This window comes from Monomorium pharaonis, chromosome 4, assembly GCF_013373865.1.
Source record: "Monomorium pharaonis isolate MP-MQ-018 chromosome 4, ASM1337386v2, whole genome shotgun sequence".
Classification (NCBI taxonomy): Eukaryota; Metazoa; Arthropoda; class Insecta; order Hymenoptera; family Formicidae; genus Monomorium; species Monomorium pharaonis.
In genome coordinates this window covers 9,439,495-9,461,303 of record NC_050470.1, presented here as the reverse complement: position 1 = coordinate 9,461,303, position 21,809 = coordinate 9,439,495, and the positions used below count along the sequence as shown (strand labels likewise).

Here is a 21,809-nt window from a genome sequence, read left to right as displayed (position 1 = left end):
TCGCCCGCCTGAGAACTTTCGGCGGCCGCGACTCTCGTCCGTCGAAAGTTTCCCCGAGGTTTTCGTCCGCGCGGTTCAACGATCCGACCGCGCTGTGTCTCACGATGAATTCCGCGGCGCCGCCGTGAAAAATCTCACGCTCCGCGCGACGGCCGTCGCCAGGAGAAACACACGTGGCGAACTTCCGGATTGCGAACATCCGGGAGATCGCGCCTGTCGACGAGCCGACGACTCCGCCATTGAGCGCGGCACACTTGAATACTACGCGGCCGGGCCTCGATCCATGGACTTGATCGAGACAACACCATGTGAGCTTCGCAGTCCGTTTATAGAGGCGAGGAACACGTTAAAAAAGCAATGCGCAATAAATATACAAATGTTGCGTAATTCGCCCGTTGAATCTCCTGCATGTAACATATATATATGTCTAGCTGTTGCAAGAGCGAATCGAAGTTAATTTGAAAAAAAACTATTCCGTCCCGCTTGTTCTTCGCGATAATCGACGAACATCACGATAGTGTACCAGCGAGGAATTATGTATTAAAACTGCAGCTAAAGGAAAACTATTATCGCTTACGTCGTTCGTCTTACTGTATACCATCAACCCGCACAATTATCCGGATACGATCAATTAATATCTGTGGTGCAAATCATGAAAAATTGCACTGACCTACATGTCGGGAAATGCGTCGCGGCGTGTATCGATCGGAACGTGATCGTAGTAATTACCACGTCGGTTGAACGCAATCGTGTATGTTAACGTTCTGGAACGATCGATGCAGGCGGTTCGTGCGTGAATTTACAGAACAGGCATAGTCTTTAATCCCCTTTGTCCCCTTACATGTTTATTTGCAGCTGCAAAGTTGTAGGGAGCAAGGAAAGTCGGAAAGAGAGAAGTAGAGAAAACATCAGCTAGACACATATGGCGCAATCGCGAAACGAGACGGCACATGCGATTGAGTATACGTGTGCGCATACACATGTTTTATATGTGTATGTATATTATTTACATATATATGTGTTGTATTCATGTATGTACATATCACTGATGTGTGCCGCACGTGTGTGTGTGTGTGTGTGTGCGTGTGTGTGTGTGTGTGTTTATGTATGCATGTAAGTAATAAATAAATTTGTACCGTTTCGTAAAATCAAAATTATACTATTATACTGTTTAGATCCACGGGTTTCTACTTTCGCGACACACACCTGCAACTTCATTATACTAGTCCGTCGGAAATGAGAAAGGCGATATAATAAACGAATATGGCGACCGCGATGAATGAACGATAAGAGAAATCATCACGCACTCGCGCATGATGTCATACGCGTTGAATTGCGTTGAATGCGAGACATTTTTTGCAACGTCGATATGGACAAAGGAATGCTACTGCGATCGTTGATTGACTCTATATGATTCGAAAGAAATATCCATTAAAGATTAATATGATAGTAGCTATACTGTAGTTTGCTCTAAATCTAAAATATATGTATATCGTTATCATGAACATATATTTTATAGGCTATGGTCAAGTTATTGATACTACGAATGCTTCGAAGCATTATTCGATTGGTCAATTCATAAAATTCTTTATTTTGATTGGTCAATCAAACGATTCGAAGCATTTGTAGCGTTATGTTAACCGCAGCCATGTATGTTTATATGTTTTTATCATAGATTTACTAGAATAGACTGCTTATGAGGTGGAAAAACGGTAGTGGGAATATCCGTCACTGAGAAAAGGATAAGGATGCTGTAATTTCGGAAAAGTAATAGAGAGGGGATCAGCCAATTAGAAATTTTTTGCGCGTTTCTCCTAGTAGGCAGTTAAACACGTTCAAAAAACACAACAAAGATTGACTTACGAAGTTAACTTTTTATTTCATTTGACAATATTTTCGAAAATCTTTTTCACCATAAGTAAAAACATATCAGTGGTAAATTTGATTATTTTTTACTGTATAAATTATAATTTTTTGTAAAATACGTATTTTATTAAAAGAAATTATAATAAGATATTTTTGTAAATATAAAATAGGTTATTATTAAATAACCGATATATTAATAATAATAATAAAAATGTTAACTTTTTAATTTTTCAATTCCTATGCAGCTACTGTAATTATTGATAATTGTGGAATTTGTTTCCATTTAATAATAATTCTTCAGTTAAAATTATCCTTATTTTTTTCCATTTCATATAGTTAGAAAATAAAATATAATTATACAATTTTTTATATAAATAATTTTATATAAATAGTTATCAATAATATATCATATTGTCACAGGTTCAAAAATTGCAGACTTGTTAGTCCGGAATTTTTATAACTGGGTTCTCCATGTACTAATATTTTCAGAATTTTTTAAAGTCGGAAAATTTATTTTTATTGTTTTAGAGCAAAAAAATACTTACCATAGCAAAAGAATTAGTAAAAAAGGAAATTTATATATATTTATATTATATTATAAAATAATAAAAAATTTTTTTTAATTAAAAACAATTTTGAGGTTAGAATATATTGTTAATATGGAGTTGCTATCTCTTTCTAATGCTAAATAGTGGGAAAGCATAGTGACCAATAACGGTGTCAGAGCGTGAGTGTGTTGTCATAGCATGCGTAGCGCGCATACTCTGACACCGTTATTGGTCGCTATATATGCTTCCCCACTATTCTGCATTAGAAAGAGGTAGAAACTCATATTAACGATAGTTATCCTTTTCTCAGTGATGGATACCCCCACTACTTTCATGAGCAGTCTATTCTAACAAATGGTTTTTATATGAAAAATTTAGCTATAATAGACATATTGTATTTTATAAACTACGATGAACTTAACGTTATAAACACTTCGAAGTATTCTTTGAAACGTATTCTTTGATTGGTCAATTCATAAAATTCTTTATTTCAATTGATTAATCAAACACTTCAAAACATTTGTAGCGTCAAATCGACCGTAGTTTATTTATTAATTGTTTATATATTATAGTTTATACGACTAGTTTCTTTCTTCTGTAAAATTTCTGTTTGATATAAAATAAATTATAGTAGTTATATTGAAAAGATGGAAGTAATTAAAAAGATCATTTTCTAATTGTTTTTTTTTTTACAAAAAGTCAAGTTTAAAAAAAGGAAAAAATTGTCCATGTATAATGAACATATATGATTAATCATATATTTTTTTATTTATGGAATATATATGATTATACATGGACAATTTTTTCTTATTTTTTTATATTTTTCTGTAAAACAAACAATGCAAAAATTATATCATTTTAAATAGTTTTTGTCTTGTCAGTATGACTATTATTATTTCTTTATACCAAACAAAAATTTTACAAAAAAACTAGTATAAACAAAAGCAAACATATTTTATATGTATTTATACATGTTTTTATATAAATATAAACTTATATATAAATTATTTAAAAAATTATTATTAGGCCGATTTGTATTCTATTAAAAGTTTCAAAAGATAATTAAATTTCCTTAAAAAATTTAATATATTGGTAGTGTTGGTCAATAATTATTACTTTATTTTGAGTACTAAACGTACTAATATCAGTGCTTTTAATATTTAAAATAAGTATTAATTACTAGCCTAATTAATACTGCCTAGCATTATATACATTTTTATAAGAATTATAATACATTTTCTGTTAAACTACAGACATTTGTCTTAAAAACTTAAAGTACGTTTATGATTTTTTAAAGATTTAAGAACTATTTTAAATAAATAAAAAAAATGGTCAAGCATACCTATATGATAGCCAATAAATTGTAAGTTTCTAGAATTAAAAAGAACACAGAAACAATTCGAAATTATAACTAAATTAAATTAATTATTTTAATTGCTAGACGAAGGTCAGACAATTATATACCAGCAACTAATATAGTCATATCAGTTAATCAATTAGCACTATATATATATATAAGGCATTCGACAACTATTATTGACTATTATTGACTGACATAGCAAGTTTGACAGTCCGCTGAGGAATATTTAACCAGTCATGAGCTAATGACTAGCCAGAAAACTTATCTAGTCGGTACTATCTAGCTACTAGCTTCAAAATCGGACCGACTAGATTCATTTCTGCTCGGGTACCAACAACTATAAATATAGTCATATCAGTTAATCAATTAGCACTATATATATATATATATATATATATATATATATATATATAAGGTATTCGACAACTATTATTGACTATTATTGACTGACATAGCAAGTTTGACAGTCCGCCGAGGATAGATTGTACATTTTCGCATATCTATACATAAAATTTGATGGCGTGGACATTACAATGCAATTTGAATTGGGTGCAGTACCTGGCTTTAAGGATCATTAAAACTGGCGAGGTACCTACACACGTGGCGTTTATCATGGATGGTAACAGACGTTACGCAAATAAAAGAAGCATAGCCAAGAAAGAGGGACACTCAAAGGGGTATGTATCTTCGAGAAAGTTTGCAAATATGTATGGTGGTTGTATTCATGTCATATATTATATTTTATTTATAACAGATTTGAAAAAATGATAGAAACATTGAAATGGTGCTTAGACCTCGGCATTACAGAGGTCACAGTTTATGCTTTTAGCATAGATAACTTTAATCGTAGTGATGAAGAAGTTAACGATCTCATGGATTTTGCCAGGCAAAAATTCAGAAGTCTTTTAAAAGAATTGTATGTATTTTAAATCAGACGTTATATGGCAACACAATTTTAAATCTCATTACGAATGTATATATAATTTCCAGAGACAAACTGACGGACGCTGGAGTGTGCGTTCGTGTGATTGGTAACTTGTCTTTGCTTCCAGAAGATGTATCCCAATTAATTGCTCAATCTATGATCGCCACGAAGGATAATAATAAAATAATTTTAAATATAGCTTACCCTTATACATGTAAGTTTTACCATCATATTTATTTATGTCCATTCTTATGTTATACTAAAACTGGATGTAAAATATAGTATATTTTGTTATACAAGAAGTCGGCTATTTCGTTCGAATGCATTCACTCTATGATCGCCACAAAAAATAATAATAAAGCATTTCTAAATATTGCTTTCTCTTATACATGTAAACTTTACCACTATAATTTATATTCACATTCCTATATGTTATACTAGAAGTGAATGTAAAAGTATTGCATTTTTTATTATACATATATTATACTTATGTATATAGATGTGTGTGTGTGTATGTGTGTATTTTTATATTTTTTATCTGCAGCAAGGGATGAACTTACTCATGCAATTAAAGACATAACAAAAGGTATAAAACATAATAATATCTTACCAGAAGATATTAACGAAGACTTACTTTTTGACTGTTTATATACTTACAAGTCTCCAAATCCAGATTTATTAGTTCGTACTTCCGGGGAAACTCGACTTAGTGACTTTTTCATGTGGCAAGTAAGAAAACATTTTATTTTTGTAACTAAAATATATTTCTTTTTATAACTTATCAAAGTAGACTTGCATGTATATATAAAATAATTTTATTCATTTGTTTTAGATTTCTAACACTTGCATCTACTTCACCGATGTTTTATGGCCTGATTTTACTATATGGACATTTCTCGCTGCAGTTTTTTATTACCAAAGTTGTTCTGACTTGCGAAAAACTAGAAACAATTTAAAACCTATCGTGCATAATAGTAGAGTATCTATGTATGTTGATAAGATACACCACGAACGCGAAACTATGATCGAAAATATCAGCAATATCAGAAGTTCTGAAAATAAAATATTCTAATGAGTGTCAGCGAAAAATGCTGAAAATTTTGTTGTGTGTATTTTACTTCAAATTAACTTTTTATTATACAATTTTGGATATAGTACAATTTACTTAGGTAATTTTATTCTTTATATTAAATTATGTTTCTCAAATTATTACAGCAATTAAATTGTTTTATGTCTTGTATATCAGCAAACTTAAGATATATAGTAAATTTATGCATATATAAATTTATAGTCACATATAACTAATCAAATAATTAAATAAACATAATTGTATGAGAAAACTAACATCAAAATTTAGACATTTTTGTTTTATTGTTTATAGTCTTGAAACACAGGAAGATACTTAATAGGTAAACTTTGAGAATATATAAAAATATTCAAGAGAAATACGAAAGAAATTCATTGCAATTGTGTAAATTCACAATTTTTTATCTGAATTTTGGATGGAAAAAGATTATAAAGTTACACAAATTGCAACGAATTTCTTTTTATCTCTCTTTATATATTCTCAAAGTTTATCTATTAAATTTGAAGCGTTATGCATATTTATAGCAACGCGTTTTAATGCATCAAATACATTGCACCGTAACATTGCAGTAGTCTTACATTGTAATGTTTCTCAAGGCGGACATTTTAGCGGCAAGCTTACAGTAACATTGCAGAAACATTTCGCAACGTCCAAATATTACAATATTTCAATGTAAGATTTGTGCAATGTTTTTGTAATCTTTCGGTGCTGTATGGACTGAGTTACTTAAGCCCACTGTCTGCAATAATTGCTGCAACAATTGTGTTTGCTACTGCATCTGTTGCTATGTCTCAACCGTCATAGTCATCAGTTGGATCAACGTATCTGCAGGTACCGATGACTTCCGTTGTATTTTGCCCAGCTAACGGTTTAATTTATACGCGATCTGTCCGCCGTTAGTGAATCTGATCAAACCTAATAGTCCTTGGAACATTATTGTCTAGTACTTGTCAATGGTTCATCTTTACGCAACTCCTTCAGATTGGTTTTCTTCATGTGCGTCATTATATGGACGCAATTAATTGCTGCTCCTTGTTCTCTAGAGGCGTCAGGCCGATTTTACGAGATTCTGCCCGCAACTGGTCTATGCATTTTTCTGAACTACTCATGTTTCATTTTTAGATCACTTATTTAATCCACTCGCTAAATTCACCAACTGACAAAACTTCTAGGGAATCCGCAGCGTATCCCACTTATTTTGGATTAAACACAATTGTAATTAATAGCTGATAATAGTTATATTTATTGTGAAAAGTCGTACTTTTTAATTGAAGAGGTGTGTGTGCTCCGGAATTTATAGTTAAGAACAACTAAGAACTATATAGTTTATCAGTTTAATTTAAATAAATGTTTATTTTACACTCGTGGAGATTATAATGTAATCAGAGATCTCAACTCGAGTTTGTTATATTTTGTATATTATAGTACATATGTCGCGAGATGACGTACCGTACGTGATACAACTTGAATGTGGGAATGAAAACAAAGGTTGGGAAATGTGTGAAAGAATAGTTGTGCAAAAATAATTCCTACATAACATTTCCGCACGCTTGATTGATAGAGGAATGAGTTGTGCAAGAAAATTATCTGTGCACAATCGGCAACTTTGCGGCCCAGTAAAAGATCACAAAAAGAACCACTTTCGACACACATGTGACAAATATTTTATTCCTATATATAATATATACACATACTTATACATGAAAAATAAAGGGGATATACATACTCAGAAAAAACTCCGTTTAAATTTGATTGGAAAATTCGTTTAAAAAGTAACGAAAGGATATTACCGATTCCTTTAATCGGAAAAAAACTGATAAAAAATGACCGATCAAAAAGTTTCGATTAGAAAATATTTGATTTAAAATATCCGTTTGTTACTTATTAAACGGATAGTGCAATTATATTATATCCGATCAATAAACCTAATTTTTGATCGGAATTTTCCCATTAAATATTGATGAATAATTTCAAAAAATTTATACTGATATTTAACGCAAACGTTTATGAGTTGGTAAAAAAAATATAGAGCTGAACAAAAAAATGTATATATTATATAAATGTATATATTATATTTTTTAAGTTATGTCCTTTTGTTAGTTTTTTAAGAACAGATCTAAGTGTATTAGCATCTCGATCTGTTCGAGTTCATTTTTATAGGTTCACTTCTGCTTCAAGTACACAATAACACAATACTGCGTCACACCCCCCGCCCCGCCCCATACACACACACACACACATACACACACGCACGCTGTATCGACAATGTATAGAGGCGCTCGTGCACGTCTGACTGGCGCGCACGCAACTATCGAAATATACGCACGTATATATTTTATCGGACTTCTGAAATCATATTTTATCGGATATACTTTAATCAGATGTAGTACATTAGATCAAATATTTAGCTTGATCGGATAAAATACCCTGTTTTTATCCGATCAAGTACAATGTCCGATTATATTATATATAAATTTAAACGGATAAATAAATCGCACCTCATTATATATATCCGTTCATATTTTATCGAAAAGTATGTTTCATCGGATAACGACATCTTTTATTTCATCGGTTAGCTCTAAATCCATTCAAAATCAATCGGACAAAGTGTTTGAACGTTTTTTTCCGAAAACTGCTGGATATTTTTCTCAGTGCATATATACATATATACAATGTTATACAAATATTATGCATATACATATATATATATATGTATAATAAATGTGTCGGTATAAATTCTTTAATATTTTTTATATCTGCAGCAAGAAATGAACTTACTCGTGCAATTAAAGACATAATTAAATTATATCACTCAATAAAAAAGAATTAATTAAGGTACTTGATCTGTATCATGGATCATCAATCTGTGCAGTAATTAAGTTGTCATTTAATTATATATTTATAGTTTTTAAACTACATTAAAAAACTTTTTAGTTACATAATATACAATAAATTTTTAAATTAACTTTACTTATATTATATTCAACTAATAATCTAGTCGTTGTAAGTATTATTATTTTATACTATCATAACCTCCTTTTTATTCTTTTTCACATTTATCAAAACTTTATTTTTTTATTACGTATAATTTTTAATTAATATTTTAAAACTATAGTTTAAAAAAATATGTTTTTTTAGATTTAGTTTAATAAATAATAAAAATGCTAAAAAATATATGTTTCTTATCGAAGCGTAGAAAAAATCAATTGATTCGTTCACGAATACAATTTTATAGTACTATAATATTGATAATAATAGTTCTGGCAATGTTGAAAATAATTGTGCCTTAATGAATGAAATACCAAATAATAAAGAAAACAATATTGTAGTCACTTCTACATCCCAAACCGAAGATATTACATTTTTCGGTGAATATGATGTTTTTCAATTCAGTTAATTCAGAAATCATATGTTTTACATTAGATAATAATAAAGGTATAGAGAAAGATAAGAATTTCAGCAACGTATTTATTTTTAGTTATAATTAAATTTAAGTTAATAATGAACCACAGACTTATGAAAATACTTCTAATTTACATGATAGACTTATTTTATGGGTAATGCAAGAAAATATAACACAAAAATCTATTAATTCATTGCTGCAACTATTACGTGATTGTGGTCACAATTCGAGATTCCTGGACCTTGATGCAAACTCCAAAACATGCTACACGACAAATTAAGGTCGAAAATAACAAGTGATTCTTAATATACTTTGGAGTAGCCGATAGTCTTCTACGATAAATAACAAAATATTTAAAACTATGTCCAAATTAACAGTGTTTTAATTAATATGTTGATGGCCTATCAATATATCAAAGAGCTCAACAAAAGTCAATTCTGGGCTATTTTAATTTCTATTTTTACTAATAATATTAGTACAAAACCATTTGTCGTTGAAGTATATACCCATTAATTACTGAATAAATTGCGGTTGAGGAAAATGGGATTTATTAACAATAAAAAAATATACAAAGTTTTAGTTAAAGGAATTGTCTATGATGCTCCTGCAAGAGTATTTATAACTTATACAAAAAAACATTTAAGTTATTTTGGCTGTAGTATGTGTGCAGGAAAGAGAATATATATTAATTGTTATTTTTCCTGAATTAAATTGCCCTTTGAGAACAGATAGTTCATTTCAAGAAAAACAACAAAAAGAGCATCACACTCTAGATTTTAGATTTTATGTATGAATATAAGCAGTAAAGCATCACTTCGCAAAATCGCAAAATTATATTATATTATATACTGTTCCGATTCACTATTCACCATTGTCACGAGTTTCTATTTTCGCGGGAATCACCTGCAACTCAGGTCCATCATGAGCGAGAACTTCTCGCCGAGAGAGGCGATGCGGGTCAATATGGCAGCCGTGATAAAGTGTCACGCGTCACGCGCTCGCGCGTACGTCGTACGTGGCGTACACGTTGAATTGTATTGAATGAGAGACATCATCCTGGCGTATCGACGAAAATGGGGATGATGCAAGTCACTGGCTGCAATCATTGGTGTTTAATTCAAATTCAATATTACGAGAGAAATATTGAATGAAAGTCACTTAATAGCTGTTTCGGTTCATTTTAAATGAGAGAAATAAAGAGAGAGAGAGGGGGAGAGAGAGAGAGAGAGAGACACTCACATGAGTAGCTTTAACCGCTTTAGCGTTTCGTCGGCAAACGGTATTAGGAGTCAGTCAGCGAGGACACTTCAGGAATAACTTTTAATATATCGCCCATATCACGCCCGAACGCGTAGATAAGACAAATAACTAAAATGAATACGTAAACAACGTGAAAGCCACGTCACAAATAGCCTTTTTTCATTTGCGATACGAAGGTTAGACGATGATTAGCAGCTGATATCGTCATTATCGCTCTAACGAGCATTGAATATAGTGCCGTTGGTACGAATTACGGGAATTACGGAATAACGAATTTGGCAGAGGCGTTTGACAAAAAGTCTGTTATCAAACGGACATTGTATAGATCTTCGCACATCCATACATGAAATTCGATGTCGTGGATAACGGAGCGCAAACTGAACTGGGTGCAGTTTTTGGCTTTAAAGATCATAAAGACTGGCAAGATACCCAGGCATGTGGCGTTTATCATGGATGGTAATAGACGTTTCGCGAATAAACAAAACATAACAAAGAAAGAGGGTCACTCAATGGGGTATGCATCTTTGAGAAAATTTGCAGATATGCTGATCAATCGCATTAATATTATATATTTTATTGACGACAGGTTTGAAAAATTGGCAGAGACATTGAGCTGGTGCATGGATCTTGGTATTACAGAGGTCACAGTTTATGCTTTTAGCATAGAAAACTTTAAACGTAACAAAAAAGAAGTTGATGAACTCATGGACCTTGCCAGGCAGAAGTTCAAGCGACTCTTGGAAGAAACGTATGTATTTTAAATTTGTTATTTGTTCTTACCAGGCATTTTGCAGCAGGTAATTTTAAATCTCATTAAATGTATCTAATTTCCAGAGACGAACTGACAAAGGCTGGAGTGTGCATTCGTGTGATTGGTAATTTTTCCTTGCTTCCAGAAGACGTATACAAATTAATCGCTCAAACTATGGCCGTCACTAAGGACAATAACAAAGCATTTTTAAATCTTGCTTTCTCTTATACAAGTAAGTATTATCATAATTATCTTTATATTCATACTCACTTATATTTTATAAATATAGAAAATTCACTTTTTAATGTATTGAATATTATATGTATGTGTAAATTTTTATATTTCTTTATATTTACAGCAAGGGATGAACTTACCAATACAATTAAAGACATAGCAAAAGGTATAAAGCATTCTGATATCTTACCAGAAGATATTAACGAAGATTTGATTTCTGACTGCTTGTACACTTACAAATCCCCAAATCCAGATTTATTAATTCGTACTTCTGGAGAAATTCGGCTTAGTGATTTTCTCTTGTGGCAAGTAAGAAAACATTTCATTTTTATGACTAAAATATATTAATTTTTATAAATCATCCAAGTAGGCCTGCATTTATATATAAAATAATTTTGTTCAATTTTTTTAGATTTCTAACACTTGCCTCTATTTTACCAATGCATTGTGGCCTGAATTCAGTATATGGGATTTTCTTGGTGCAATTTTTTATTATCAGAGATGTTATTCTGATTTACAAAAAGTTAAAAACAATTTTTTTCCAATTGTGCATAATAATAGAGTTTCCATGTATGTTGATAAGTTGCACCGTGAACGCGAAATTGCGATCGAAAATATATATCTTCCAACAGTTCAATCCTAGCAACAAATGGATTCTAGTAAATATAAGAATTAGTAAAATATAGGTTTCTTCGTTGTTTAAAATCCTAAAAAATTTTTGTTAAAAGGGAACAAACACACATGGTGTGTGTGTGTATGCATACACTAGTGGAAAACAAAGGGAAAACAAAGATGCTAATTAAAAAAATACAAGTAATGCAAACATATTTTATATTAAAAATTAGTTTTACTTTACTCCAAATCAACTTTCCATTATAGTATAGTTCATTATTTTTGTCTCAGGTAATTTTACTCCATCTTGTGAATTTATGTCTACCAAGTATTAGCAATTCTTATGTTTTGTGCATTAGAAAAATAAAATTAATGATAAATTTACAAATAAATAAGTTTATAACTATATACATACATACATACATACATATATATATATATATATATATATATATATATATATATATATATATATATATATAAAGTACTAGTCAAATGATTAAACAAAGATAATTATATATGAAAACCAATATCAACTTTTATACAAATATTTGATCTATTTTATGGTATCATAAACTCAGGAAGAGAGCTACAGGTACTTCCAACCACGTAAAACGTGTTGTTTAGAAAAAAAAACTAAAGAAATAATTAAATCTTCGAAATAAATTATGAACAAGATCTACAATATTGAAACGCTTGAACAATTAAAACAGTTATTAAAATTTATATTTTCTCTTGTACAGAATTTTTTTATACTCATCTCTCATATAAATATGACATAAAATTCATTCATGTAAACATGACATGTAAGATTCATTCTTGATGAAGAAATTAGAGCTTATAAAATACATATGTATGATTAAATAATTTGTCGAACAATCAATCTTGCTAAAAAGAAAATTTAATAAATTATAATTTGTTATTAAACAATTTCAACAACAATATTCTTTAAAAATGGGATATTTATTTTTTGAAAAATAATTATGATTTCAATCACAATTATAGATGATGAAATTTGCTTCCATAATGTGTCGTATGTTATAACATATATATGTATTTATTTATCTCTGTATGTACATTCCATACATTAGTTTTCCAATTGTTTTTTGTTGTAATGTCTGTTGAAGAATTGTAAAATAACATTGTAAAACAAATGTACAATAATAGAAATAACATATTATACATATATGAAATAAATAATATTATCGCGCGATACTATAAAGATATAAATATATGAATACATTCTTTGTAATAGAAAATTGCGTAGCAATAGTTAAATAATTTATATGTATATTTTTTAAATTCGAGAAATGTGTACAAAACGGCCTATATTATTTACTTGTGTCATCAATATGGTCGCATAAAGCAAATAACAATGTTTATGAATGTACATTTAGTGTCAATTATTTTATTGAAATAAAACATCAACGTTGTAGATGTAGAATATTTTCAAATAATTGCCTTTCGATAATTGTTCTTCGTCAACGTAATTTAAAATATTACTGTGTGAGATCAAATTGTTCATATTACAGAATATTTAACATCTTGCACAATATTTTACCTATTACGAAGCAAAAGGCCTTCCAATATAATCTTATTTACAACTTAATACATTTTCTGTATTGAGTCTGATTAAAACATAAATATGATAAACATTTGCGATATAGATACAATTATGAAATAAACAAAGAATTTAGTTTATATCTTTCTTGGATATATTTTTATGCATATGATTACTTTTTCAGATAATTATTAAAGATATAGGAACATGTATGTTGGCACACCTCTAATAGTTAAAAAATTATCGTGTACGTATGAATGAAAAATTGAATTATAGAATTGTTGATGTATTAGAATTATCTCAGTTTGAATTTGCGGGAAGACAAAAAGATTGGCTGGATACACATGTAAAAATGATTAGAACTGAAGGAGTTCTCTTTTGTTAACGATTTGTAAACACAATTTTTACATATAATTAATAGAGAAGTGGGAATTGTTCGAATTCCAATAGAATTGAATCGAATCAATGCGAGTTTGAGTCAGGTTTTCGAATTAAATAGATTCGAATTCCAATGATTCAACAATTTCGAATCGTAGCCGGTTTGATTTCAAATCATTTCTTTCATAATTTCCTAACTCATGTTTTAATTTTAAGTAAATTTTGCTTAATATTTATAATTTTGTTTTTATTTATATTCACTTTATAACAAAATAATCTATCTTCTAATGTAAATATAGTTTTTGTCTGAAACAATAATTATATTACTTATTACAAATTAAAATCTTATATTTTTCATTAAAATCTGAATTATTTTTTAAATACATATGCATTATCATGCATCAATATTTTTTCATCACATTAATGAAGTACAAATATTAATTCTGTTATAACAGAATACAAATCTTTTTAAAATTATCATTGTATGTCATAAAACCTGAATAGTCAACGTTTAATATCTCTTATAAATTTGTTATCGCAACACTTTTCTGTATTATTAGTGACACATTTTCTTAAAGAAAGCTATGTAACAATTTATTTTCTCAGTCGTTTTAAAGATAGACTTTTAAATTATTGAAAAATAATTTGTTATGTTCCAATAGGCATATAATGAGTTCAATAAAGTTTGATTTAAATTCAATTCATGTTCAAACTTAAAAAAATCAATTCCATTTGAATTCGAGTATATTTTCACACATTCAATTCGATTCGAATGTGCAAAACCATAAGTCGCACACCTCTAATAATTAACTCCACAAGATTTTGTAAAAATATTTTTACTTACTAAAAAATAAAGATGTTTTATTTTTTACTATTGAATTATTCAATTGTATCTACATCGAAAGAAATATAGTCATTTGAGACAATCATAACAAGGAGATAAATATGACGTCTTGATATTACGTTACAATTTGATAATGCTAAATATTTCATTGCCAGTAGCATCGCATTCATCGCTTTGTTAACATTATCTCAAACGATTATTTACCACTTTGTCCTGTAATAATACTTAAGCGTTAAGTTAACTTGCTTTCGCGCGTGTTTTTATTTCGAGTTATAAGGCGGGTAACGTCTCGTCGAAGGTTGCCTCTGTCTGGCTAGAAAGGATTGACCCTGTCCTGAACTAATCGCCGCAAGGCGCTGATCCATCACCTCTCGATGACAATTCAAACCCAGTCTATGAAAGGCTGTCACCATTAGCCTTTCCTCCATGTCTCGCACCAGCTTGGCCGCCTTTACGGAGTTTTCCATGTCCTCGAGCATCTTACGCTGTTCTACCAGCTGGTTGCGCAGCACGGCAACCTCATTTGGCGAGGAATTACTCTGCTTCGGGTCAAGGCTCTTTATGACACTTTTGGCTTTTTCAATGTATTTCTTGTAGCGCTCCTCGAGCGCAGCGTTCTCGTATTCCTTTCGCGTGAGTTTTTCCTGGAGAGTAAAGGCCTTCTGTTTCTGAGCCTGCAGGGCGCTCTCACGTTCTTCGAGCTGCAACGTCAACCGTTCCTTGTCGGTTTGCGTTTTTCGCAATTCGTCTTGGAGCTGCGACATCTTCTGATTCAGACCTACGTTGTCGCTTTTGCTATCACCACTGATTGCCTGGGTACCCAGAGCCTCCTCCAATTTGGTTTCCAACTCCATTATCCTCTGATTTGCCTTGCGATTTTGTCCTCGCAGCTTCAAACGTTCCTCAGAGTCCTCAAGCAACGCTTGCACACTCGGCAGCTTGTCCTCGTTGCCAGTCAGCTTCATCTTCATCATCTTGTTCTCCAGCTGCAGGCAAAGCAGCTTTTCCTTGACATCGAGCGGAATCATTTCCGTTCCGGAAACCCCGGTACTGTCAGTACTGGGTTTCGCCATATTCTCGGCGGCTTGTAGCTGCGTGCATTTCAACTCCTCGTTCGTCTCTCTCAGGGCGTCCCTCTCGATGATCAGCCGATCCCTTTCACTCTGTAAGGCGCCCAGCTTCGCCTCCATCTTCTTGCCCTCGAACTCCAGCCTATCGTATTTGTTGCTCTGCTCATCTAGCCTATGATGAACCTCCGTGAGCTGCTGCTTGCACACTTCCAGATGATTGCGTAACATCGTCGTGCGCTTCACCTCCTCCTCGTAGTCTAACTTGGCCTGCAAATACTCGACGTTTTTGTCCTCCAGTATCTTCATTTGCCTCTTGAGGTCGCTCAGATCCTCCATTTTCTTCTTGTACGACTCTATCATGATTTCGTACTTGGCCACTTTGTCCGTGGTCTCCCTAAGGGCATCCACCTCGTCCTTCAGGTGGTTCGCCTCGTCAGCCGCCTTCTGTAAATCTTCCTGCCGCGACTGCAGCTCCAACACCTCCTTCTCCAGCAGCTCCACTTTTACTCTGTAATCGTCCCTGGACGTCTCCATCTTGAACAGCTCGTCCTTCAATGCCTCCACCTGCTTCCGCAGCCCGGAATACTTGAGAATCGAGCCGGACTCGTCCGGATTCTCGAATTCGTCCAGCCGTTCCTGGAGTTTCTTGTTCTCGGCAATCAACGCGGCTTTTTCTTCCTGTAGCAGCGAGAGCTGCTGATCGAGCTCATGACACTTCTGCGCCAGCTGATCCTTCATATCTACCGTCGCCTGAAGCTCAGCATAGAGCCTCTGTTGAGCGCCGTCCGGCACGTCCACTATCGACTCGAAGTTAAGCTCCTGGATGCTCTGCATTATCGCCCGCTGCACCGTTTCCTCCATGCCCATTATCCTAGTAATGTACTGTTGCTTCTGGTCGCAATTGACAGCGCAGCCGAGCACCAACTGCAACAAGCGGCGCAACTCATCGCTATCGCAGTGCTCGCCGATCTTGCCCGCGTCCGGCTTGACGTACCCGGACAGCTGTTGGTTCAGGCACTCGACGTAATACTCCATCACAGCCTCCACGATCTTCTTCATGTTGCTCACCCGGAGGCGCCAGTTGGTCCCCACGTCGGTCTTGATCTTCGCCTTCCACGCCGCCGTGAACCACTCGGGCGCGATCTTGGCCAAGGCTTCGGCCAGGGCGACCCCGTCGCTTATCTCCTCCGCGGTGCTATGCGGCGCCTGGAGATCGAAGGTGCCCAGCCACTTGATCAGGTAGCCCAACTGCTGCCGATACTCCCCCATTTCGCGTTTCTTCTTCTTCTTCTTCTCTTCCCCTTCCTGAACCCGGAGACTCGCCGACGAGACTCGTAGCTCAAACTGTCAAATTCCGCCAGCCGTGTCGCCCTCGTGACCGCGATTCTCGCACGAATTCATAATACCGCGCGTCGAATCGTGGGGGACACCGTGCCCAGGTGGCTGTCCTTATAATCTCAAGGACTCTGTCAACCTATCTGCTCCCGTGCTCGAACTAACCTAAGAAACGGCCACCGTCATCGTCCGCCGTTGATACCAGTTGATACGGCCTGATAACGCCTTATCGAGGCGGAAGTCACGAAACTCAAGCACCACCTCGCGCAACCTCGGCCGCTCGTGTGCGTAGCGGTGCGACAATTGTTGTTCTAGTACCGACATGCATGACGCGCTCGTCAAACGACGCGGGACGGAACGCCGTCCCGTTCACCGATCATCGTCACCGAATTCTCCGCTGCGTGTTCCGCACCTAGGAGAGAAACAAAACGAAATTCGGTCATCATAAGCGGTCGTTACGTGAGCCCCGCGCTCTCTTCCCCTCTCTCCCTACCTCCCGAGCTACCTCGTTCCTTCCCACCGTAAGATCTCCAAGCTCCAAGTGCTCCGACTGTTCGCGGCTCCGTCGAGTTCCGTTGATGATCTCGCGGAACATAGACGGATCTTGACGGACTCTGCCTTCGGAAAGCTTGGTGAGCAGGGTGGTCCGAGGGAAGTCTGAGGATCCGGCTGTCGCGATTGATCCTTCGCTGATCGTGTCCGGAGCAGCAGTGACTCGAGCGATCGAGATCGTTATTTGCAAAGTAATAATTTGTATATATATATATTACGATTGTATAGATTACATCTTTAAAGAAAGATCTCGGGAACGGAGGAGGTAGGATATGTAACGAAGTATTTGCATGCATGTGTGCGTGTATGATAGGTTAGAACAGATGTAGCTATTCAAGTACGAAGGTTTATTTTTTTCCTAGATTTCTTTCTTTCTTAATTTTTTATGTTTCCTCTTTTTTTTTTTACAATCACACATGAAGTTCGACCTTGGCTGTAGAAAAAGAAGAAATTTTAAGTTTAATTGTAAAGCAAGATTATATAGACATTAAGTTTGTTATGAAAGATTGATGATGATAATGATAAGATTCTTATCCTCTTTGCGAATTAATTTTATCATGTGCAGACCAAAGGCTTAAAATTTTATCACTTAAAAGTTAAATTGGTCAATTCTACTTTTTGTAGGTAATTTTAATTTTAATACTCAATTTTAGTGTTAGAGAACACACTAAGTAGTTTATAATTTCATTAATTTTTTATTCTGTTCTGAATTGATCAATTTGAAAAGTTATATTCATGCATTTAATTTTTTAGTTCAAAAAGTCTCTTCAAATAATATATAAAAGATACAAAATTTTTATTAAACGTATCGTGGTTTTATGAAAATTTCTCTCTTTTGGTTAGATTAGAAAGAAGAATCTGGAAAAATGTTCTTGTTGAGGGTCATCAGAAAATCTATGACAATTAAGCAGCAGAGTAAATTGTATTCATATCACGCGTCATCAAGGGCTGCATCAGTTCATCCCACTCTACCTTTAGGCTTTCTGCGATTCTGCAGCGACAGTCCACCCAAGTGCTGGAATTGCGACTATGTGTACAAGTCCGATCTATTTTGCTCGAAGTGTAAAATGTTACAGGAATTGCCACAGAATCTGAACTATTTCGAAATTCTGGGGATCAAAAGAAATTACAACGTGGCAAATGAGGAAATACACAAAAAATATAGAGAACTGCAGAAAATGTTGCATCCCGATAAGTTTGGTAACAAATCCGAGGTGAGTGATCGTCGAGCAAGCCGGACAATCTTCTCTTGAAAACCTCTTAATTTATGATAATTGAAGCTCTTCTTTCTCACCTATAAGTGTGAAATTTGTTTTAATTGTCAATAGAAAGAAAGGCAAATCTCAGAGAAGTTGTCGTCTCTAATAAATAAGGCTTACAGTACATTGACGCATCCATTAAAAAGAGGATTGTATATGTTGCAATTAAAAGGTATATCAATACCAGAAGGTACCACTAGCTTGAATCCAGACTTTCTTATGGAGATTATGGAACGTAATGAAGAGATAGAAAATGCGATAGAGGACAAAGATAAGGTCTTGAAACTGGCCAAAGAATCTAAGGAATTGCTCGATACATTGTCAAAGTAATTTCTAATTTTTTTTTATAGCTGTAAATCTATATTGAAATCGTTCTTATTGTTTAATTAATATTTCTATTTTTAATTTTTTTTCAGGCAAGTGGCAGAGGCGTTCAGTAAAGAAGATATTGAAACAGCAACAAAGATTTTAATAAAAATGAAATATTATGATAGTGTAGATAATAGATTAAAAAAACTGAAGCATGATTTAGGCGTAGTAGAATAAATATATTGTAACTTTTGCAAAAAATATTTTCTATACACAAAAAGTTTTAATATCTTCTGTTGCTGTATAAAATGTAAAAAATGTTCCTCTATTTTATATATGTATATATAAAATAACATGTACAGATTTTTATTGAATAGTTCTTAGAATTTGTATATATGTACAATATGTTTTATCCCATCAACAAATTTGTTTACTTGTAACGAATATTTTATTAAATTTTTTATCAATTTAATTTGTAATATTTTGGCTTAAAGACTGCATTTTAAGTGATAAGATTGTGTGCGTTTGGTCCATAAAACTGGAAAATGTATATAAACTCACAGCAGAAAATACGCAATTAGGCATGATAAAGTTTTTTAAAAATGCTTGCCTTCTACTTGGCGAATTATTAGAATCTAAATAAGTTTATACATATATGATATTATTTTAACTTAATTTAGATTAGCTTCATTTAGATATTTTGGATAATGTAAATATAAAATAAGAAAATTAAACCGTAAAAGAGAGAAGATTTAATAGATATTCTCAAGTTTGCTGATTATCTATTTTCCACTGTTCCAGCCACTGACATATTCTATTTACATTATCTGTCAGTTGTTCTGGAGTATTACTTGTTAGCTCATGTACTATTTCTTCCCTGTAGGATTCTCTCGCTTCTTCAAGAATAGTTTGAAAAATTTCGCAATCTATATTGTCCTCCAGTTTCTTCCCACAGTAGCCTCTTTCCTTGAGACGATCATACAAGATAGTGTTGTCCGTTCTGAGCACGAATACAATGTCAAACCATCTTTCAGGAAAAAACTCTGCACTGTGATAGTCAACAATTTTTCCTCCTTCGCTCATAAGACTCTCCATACTGTCCAATAACTGGAACAAGATATTGCATAAATATTTATATATTGAATATAAAATGTAGGCGATATAATCTGCAGCAAACAATATCCTATACTTGTATTTTAATCAAGCTTTGCAGCAATATAAGAATTATGAAATGTATCATAATGACGACAAGGGAAATTACCTTATCCTCGTCCAACACGCTGCATTGATACTCCTCGTCATATTCGTCCAGACACTCATTCTCGATAGCTAGTTTACTGACATCAAGCCATTCCAGTCCAGTTCTCTGTGACAACATACGCGACATCATACTCTTGCCCACGCCAGGTGTGCCTGAAAAATATTGACAGTTCTCGAAAGGATATTCAGAATTTATAAAGAATAACTGTAGCCCATGCGCTACCTGTTATTAAAATATTAGGTGCGCTTCTGTGCATGTTCAACATCCTAAGAGACAAATAAACACAGCACCAGTCAGATCAAATTCAACCACGTGTGTCTCAGACTTCATCAGCTGAGTTACGCCATGAAATACGCAGCAAAACAACGAAATTATAGGGCCGATTTACAAATGTTGGCCAATGAGTATAATTTCCAACGAGGGTTCAAATCGGGTCAGAATCAGGCCAATTATCCAATGGCTATGCTGGTCACAACAAAAATAAGGTTACTTCCGTTGTAACCAACATAACTATTGGCTAATTGGCCCGAATCTAACTCGATTTGAACTCTCGGTGGACTCACGACGTCATATGACCACATATCCCCGTGGGAGGTCGAGCACGTCTGGTTTTCGTCTTCGGACGAAACTAACCTTGAAAATACCCCCCCAACTCTCGGTGGAAACTGGGTCTGTTTGCGTCACATGCTCCGACATGCTCCTATTCACCCCAACGCACTCCAATACGTTGATTCCGATGACGCCAACTTATTAGAATGCATTAGAGTGAGTAGGAGCATGTCGGGGCACGGCGACGCGAACAAACCATTACTCAATTACAGTATTAATGCCCGATTAATTCACTTTCCGATGAAGTTATCCGGAGGATAAATATCAAGTTTAACCAATCACGTGCATGGATCTGATAGTTTATCTCCTGGATAATTTTAACCGCAAGATAACAGGGGCTCGATTCTTGAATTCATTCGCAAGAAAACGTATGCGCAAATACCCGCTCTAACAGAAAAGTTGCAAGTTTATTGGTTAAAAGCCATACGATAGCCAATAAATTTTCAAATTTTCTGTAAGAACAGAATTTGCGAATACGTTTCTCTTGCAAATGAATTCAAGAATCGAGCCCCTGTACGTGAAGAAATCGGGCATAATGCCCGATTTATAAACTACCAGATCCATGCACGTGATTGGTTAAACTTG

The 21,809-nt window shown here is 33.7% G+C and overlaps 5 protein-coding genes and 1 long non-coding RNA gene across 13 annotated transcripts; 3 read left to right on the top strand and 3 right to left on the bottom strand.

The window, feature by feature from the left end:
* The first annotated feature begins 5 nt into the window (after positions 1–5).
* On the top strand, positions 6–6,051 carry LOC105840922 (dehydrodolichyl diphosphate synthase complex subunit DHDDS). Of its 4 annotated transcripts, XM_036285546.1 has the most exons (7): positions 6–308; positions 856–993; positions 4,230–4,451; positions 4,529–4,690; positions 4,765–4,913; positions 5,244–5,428; positions 5,532–6,051. In XM_036285546.1, exons 3-7 carry the CDS (start codon positions 4,291–4,293, stop codon positions 5,769–5,771), a joined length of 897 nt encoding a protein of 298 aa, XP_036141439.1. In that variant the 5' UTR covers positions 6–308; positions 856–993; positions 4,230–4,290; the 3' UTR covers positions 5,772–6,051. The 4 variants fall into 4 exon arrangements, with proteins under 4 accessions (XP_036141439.1, XP_036141442.1, XP_036141440.1 ...); XM_036285549.1 differs by lacking the exon at positions 856–993 and having other exon boundaries at positions 4,330–4,451; XM_036285547.1 differs by lacking the exon at positions 856–993.
* Positions 6,052–9,627: 3,576 nt separating this feature from the next.
* Positions 9,628–10,551, bottom strand: LOC114254806. The gene is made up of 2 exons (XR_003626101.2): positions 10,429–10,551; positions 9,628–10,285 (listed from the first exon to the last, which is right to left on the bottom strand). It is a non-coding gene; the product is annotated as an uncharacterized LOC114254806 (long non-coding RNA).
* Positions 10,279–12,434, top strand: LOC105840923 (dehydrodolichyl diphosphate synthase complex subunit DHDDS). Of its 2 annotated transcripts, XM_012688012.3 has the most exons (5): positions 10,279–10,963; positions 11,036–11,197; positions 11,284–11,432; positions 11,559–11,743; positions 11,847–12,434. In XM_012688012.3, exons 1-5 carry the CDS (start codon positions 10,803–10,805, stop codon positions 12,075–12,077), a joined length of 888 nt encoding a protein of 295 aa, XP_012543466.1. In that variant the 5' UTR covers positions 10,279–10,802; the 3' UTR covers positions 12,078–12,434. The 2 variants fall into 2 exon arrangements, with proteins under 2 accessions (XP_012543466.1, XP_028047718.1); XM_028191917.2 differs by having other exon boundaries at positions 10,279–11,197.
* Positions 12,435–14,829: 2,395 nt separating this feature from the next.
* On the bottom strand, positions 14,830–17,883 carry LOC105839164 (protein Hook homolog 3). 2 transcript variants are annotated; one of them, XM_036285310.1, is made up of 2 exons: positions 17,740–17,883; positions 14,830–17,646 (listed from the first exon to the last, which is right to left on the bottom strand). In XM_036285310.1, the coding sequence occupies exon 2, from the start codon at positions 17,166–17,168 to the stop codon at positions 15,090–15,092; it is 2,079 nt and encodes a 692-aa protein (XP_036141203.1). In that variant the 5' UTR covers positions 17,169–17,646; positions 17,740–17,883; the 3' UTR covers positions 14,830–15,089. The 2 variants fall into 2 exon arrangements, with proteins under 2 accessions (XP_036141203.1, XP_012540735.1); XM_012685281.3 differs by having other exon boundaries at positions 17,728–17,869.
* Positions 17,653–19,824, top strand: LOC105839172 (iron-sulfur cluster co-chaperone protein HscB). Of its 3 annotated transcripts, none has more exons than XM_012685292.3 (4): positions 17,653–18,051; positions 18,630–19,000; positions 19,115–19,371; positions 19,462–19,824. In XM_012685292.3, exons 2-4 carry the CDS (start codon positions 18,653–18,655, stop codon positions 19,589–19,591), a joined length of 735 nt encoding a protein of 244 aa, XP_012540746.1. In that variant the 5' UTR covers positions 17,653–18,051; positions 18,630–18,652; the 3' UTR covers positions 19,592–19,824. The 3 variants fall into 3 exon arrangements, with proteins under 3 accessions (XP_012540746.1, XP_012540751.1, XP_012540761.1); XM_012685297.3 differs by having other exon boundaries at positions 17,653–17,977; positions 19,462–19,603; XM_012685307.3 differs by having other exon boundaries at positions 18,635–19,000; positions 19,462–19,603.
* Positions 19,784–20,880, bottom strand: LOC105839160 (adenylate kinase isoenzyme 6). The gene is made up of 3 exons (XM_012685265.3): positions 20,838–20,880; positions 20,616–20,767; positions 19,784–20,461 (listed from the first exon to the last, which is right to left on the bottom strand). The coding sequence occupies exons 1-3, from the start codon at positions 20,878–20,880 to the stop codon at positions 20,120–20,122; spliced, it is 537 nt and encodes a 178-aa protein (XP_012540719.1). The 3' UTR covers positions 19,784–20,119.
* Positions 20,881–21,809: the final 929 nt, after the last annotated feature.

What these genes read in the sequence shown, in the direction of transcription:
- LOC105840922 (XM_036285547.1), top strand. Translation starts at nt 4,291, where the DNA reads ATGGCGTGGACATTACAATGCAATTTGAATTGGGTGCAGTACCTGGCT. An exon ending in AAAGAGGGACACTCAAAGGG is followed by an intron (nt 4,452 to 4,528) that starts GTATGTATCTTC and finishes TATTTATAACAG; the next exon opens with ATTTGAAAAAATGATAGAAA. An exon ending in AGAAGTCTTTTAAAAGAATT is followed by an intron (nt 4,691 to 4,764) that starts GTATGTATTTTA and finishes TATAATTTCCAG; the next exon opens with AGACAAACTGACGGACGCTG.
- LOC105840923 (XM_028191917.2), top strand. Translation starts at nt 10,803, where the DNA reads ATGTCGTGGATAACGGAGCGCAAACTGAACTGGGTGCAGTTTTTGGCT. An exon ending in TCTTGCTTTCTCTTATACAA is followed by an intron (nt 11,433 to 11,558) that starts GTAAGTATTATC and finishes TTATATTTACAG; the next exon opens with CAAGGGATGAACTTACCAAT. An exon ending in GTGATTTTCTCTTGTGGCAA is followed by an intron (nt 11,744 to 11,846) that starts GTAAGAAAACAT and finishes CAATTTTTTTAG; the next exon opens with ATTTCTAACACTTGCCTCTA.
- LOC105839164 (XM_036285310.1), bottom strand. Translation starts at nt 17,168, where the DNA reads ATGGGGGAGTATCGGCAGCAGTTGGGCTACCTGATCAAGTGGCTGGGC.
- LOC105839172 (XM_012685292.3), top strand. Translation starts at nt 18,653, where the DNA reads ATGTTCTTGTTGAGGGTCATCAGAAAATCTATGACAATTAAGCAGCAG. An exon ending in AGTTTGGTAACAAATCCGAG is followed by an intron (nt 19,001 to 19,114) that starts GTGAGTGATCGT and finishes AATTGTCAATAG; the next exon opens with AAAGAAAGGCAAATCTCAGA. An exon ending in TTGCTCGATACATTGTCAAA is followed by an intron (nt 19,372 to 19,461) that starts GTAATTTCTAAT and finishes ATTTTTTTTCAG; the next exon opens with GCAAGTGGCAGAGGCGTTCA.
- LOC105839160 (XM_012685265.3), bottom strand. Translation starts at nt 20,880, where the DNA reads ATGTTGAACATGCACAGAAGCGCACCTAATATTTTAATAACAG. An exon ending in ACCTAATATTTTAATAACAG is followed by an intron (nt 20,768 to 20,837) that starts GTAGCGCATGGG and finishes AATATTTTTCAG; the next exon opens with GCACACCTGGCGTGGGCAAG. An exon ending in GCGTGTTGGACGAGGATAAG is followed by an intron (nt 20,462 to 20,615) that starts GTAATTTCCCTT and finishes ATCTTGTTCCAG; the next exon opens with TTATTGGACAGTATGGAGAG.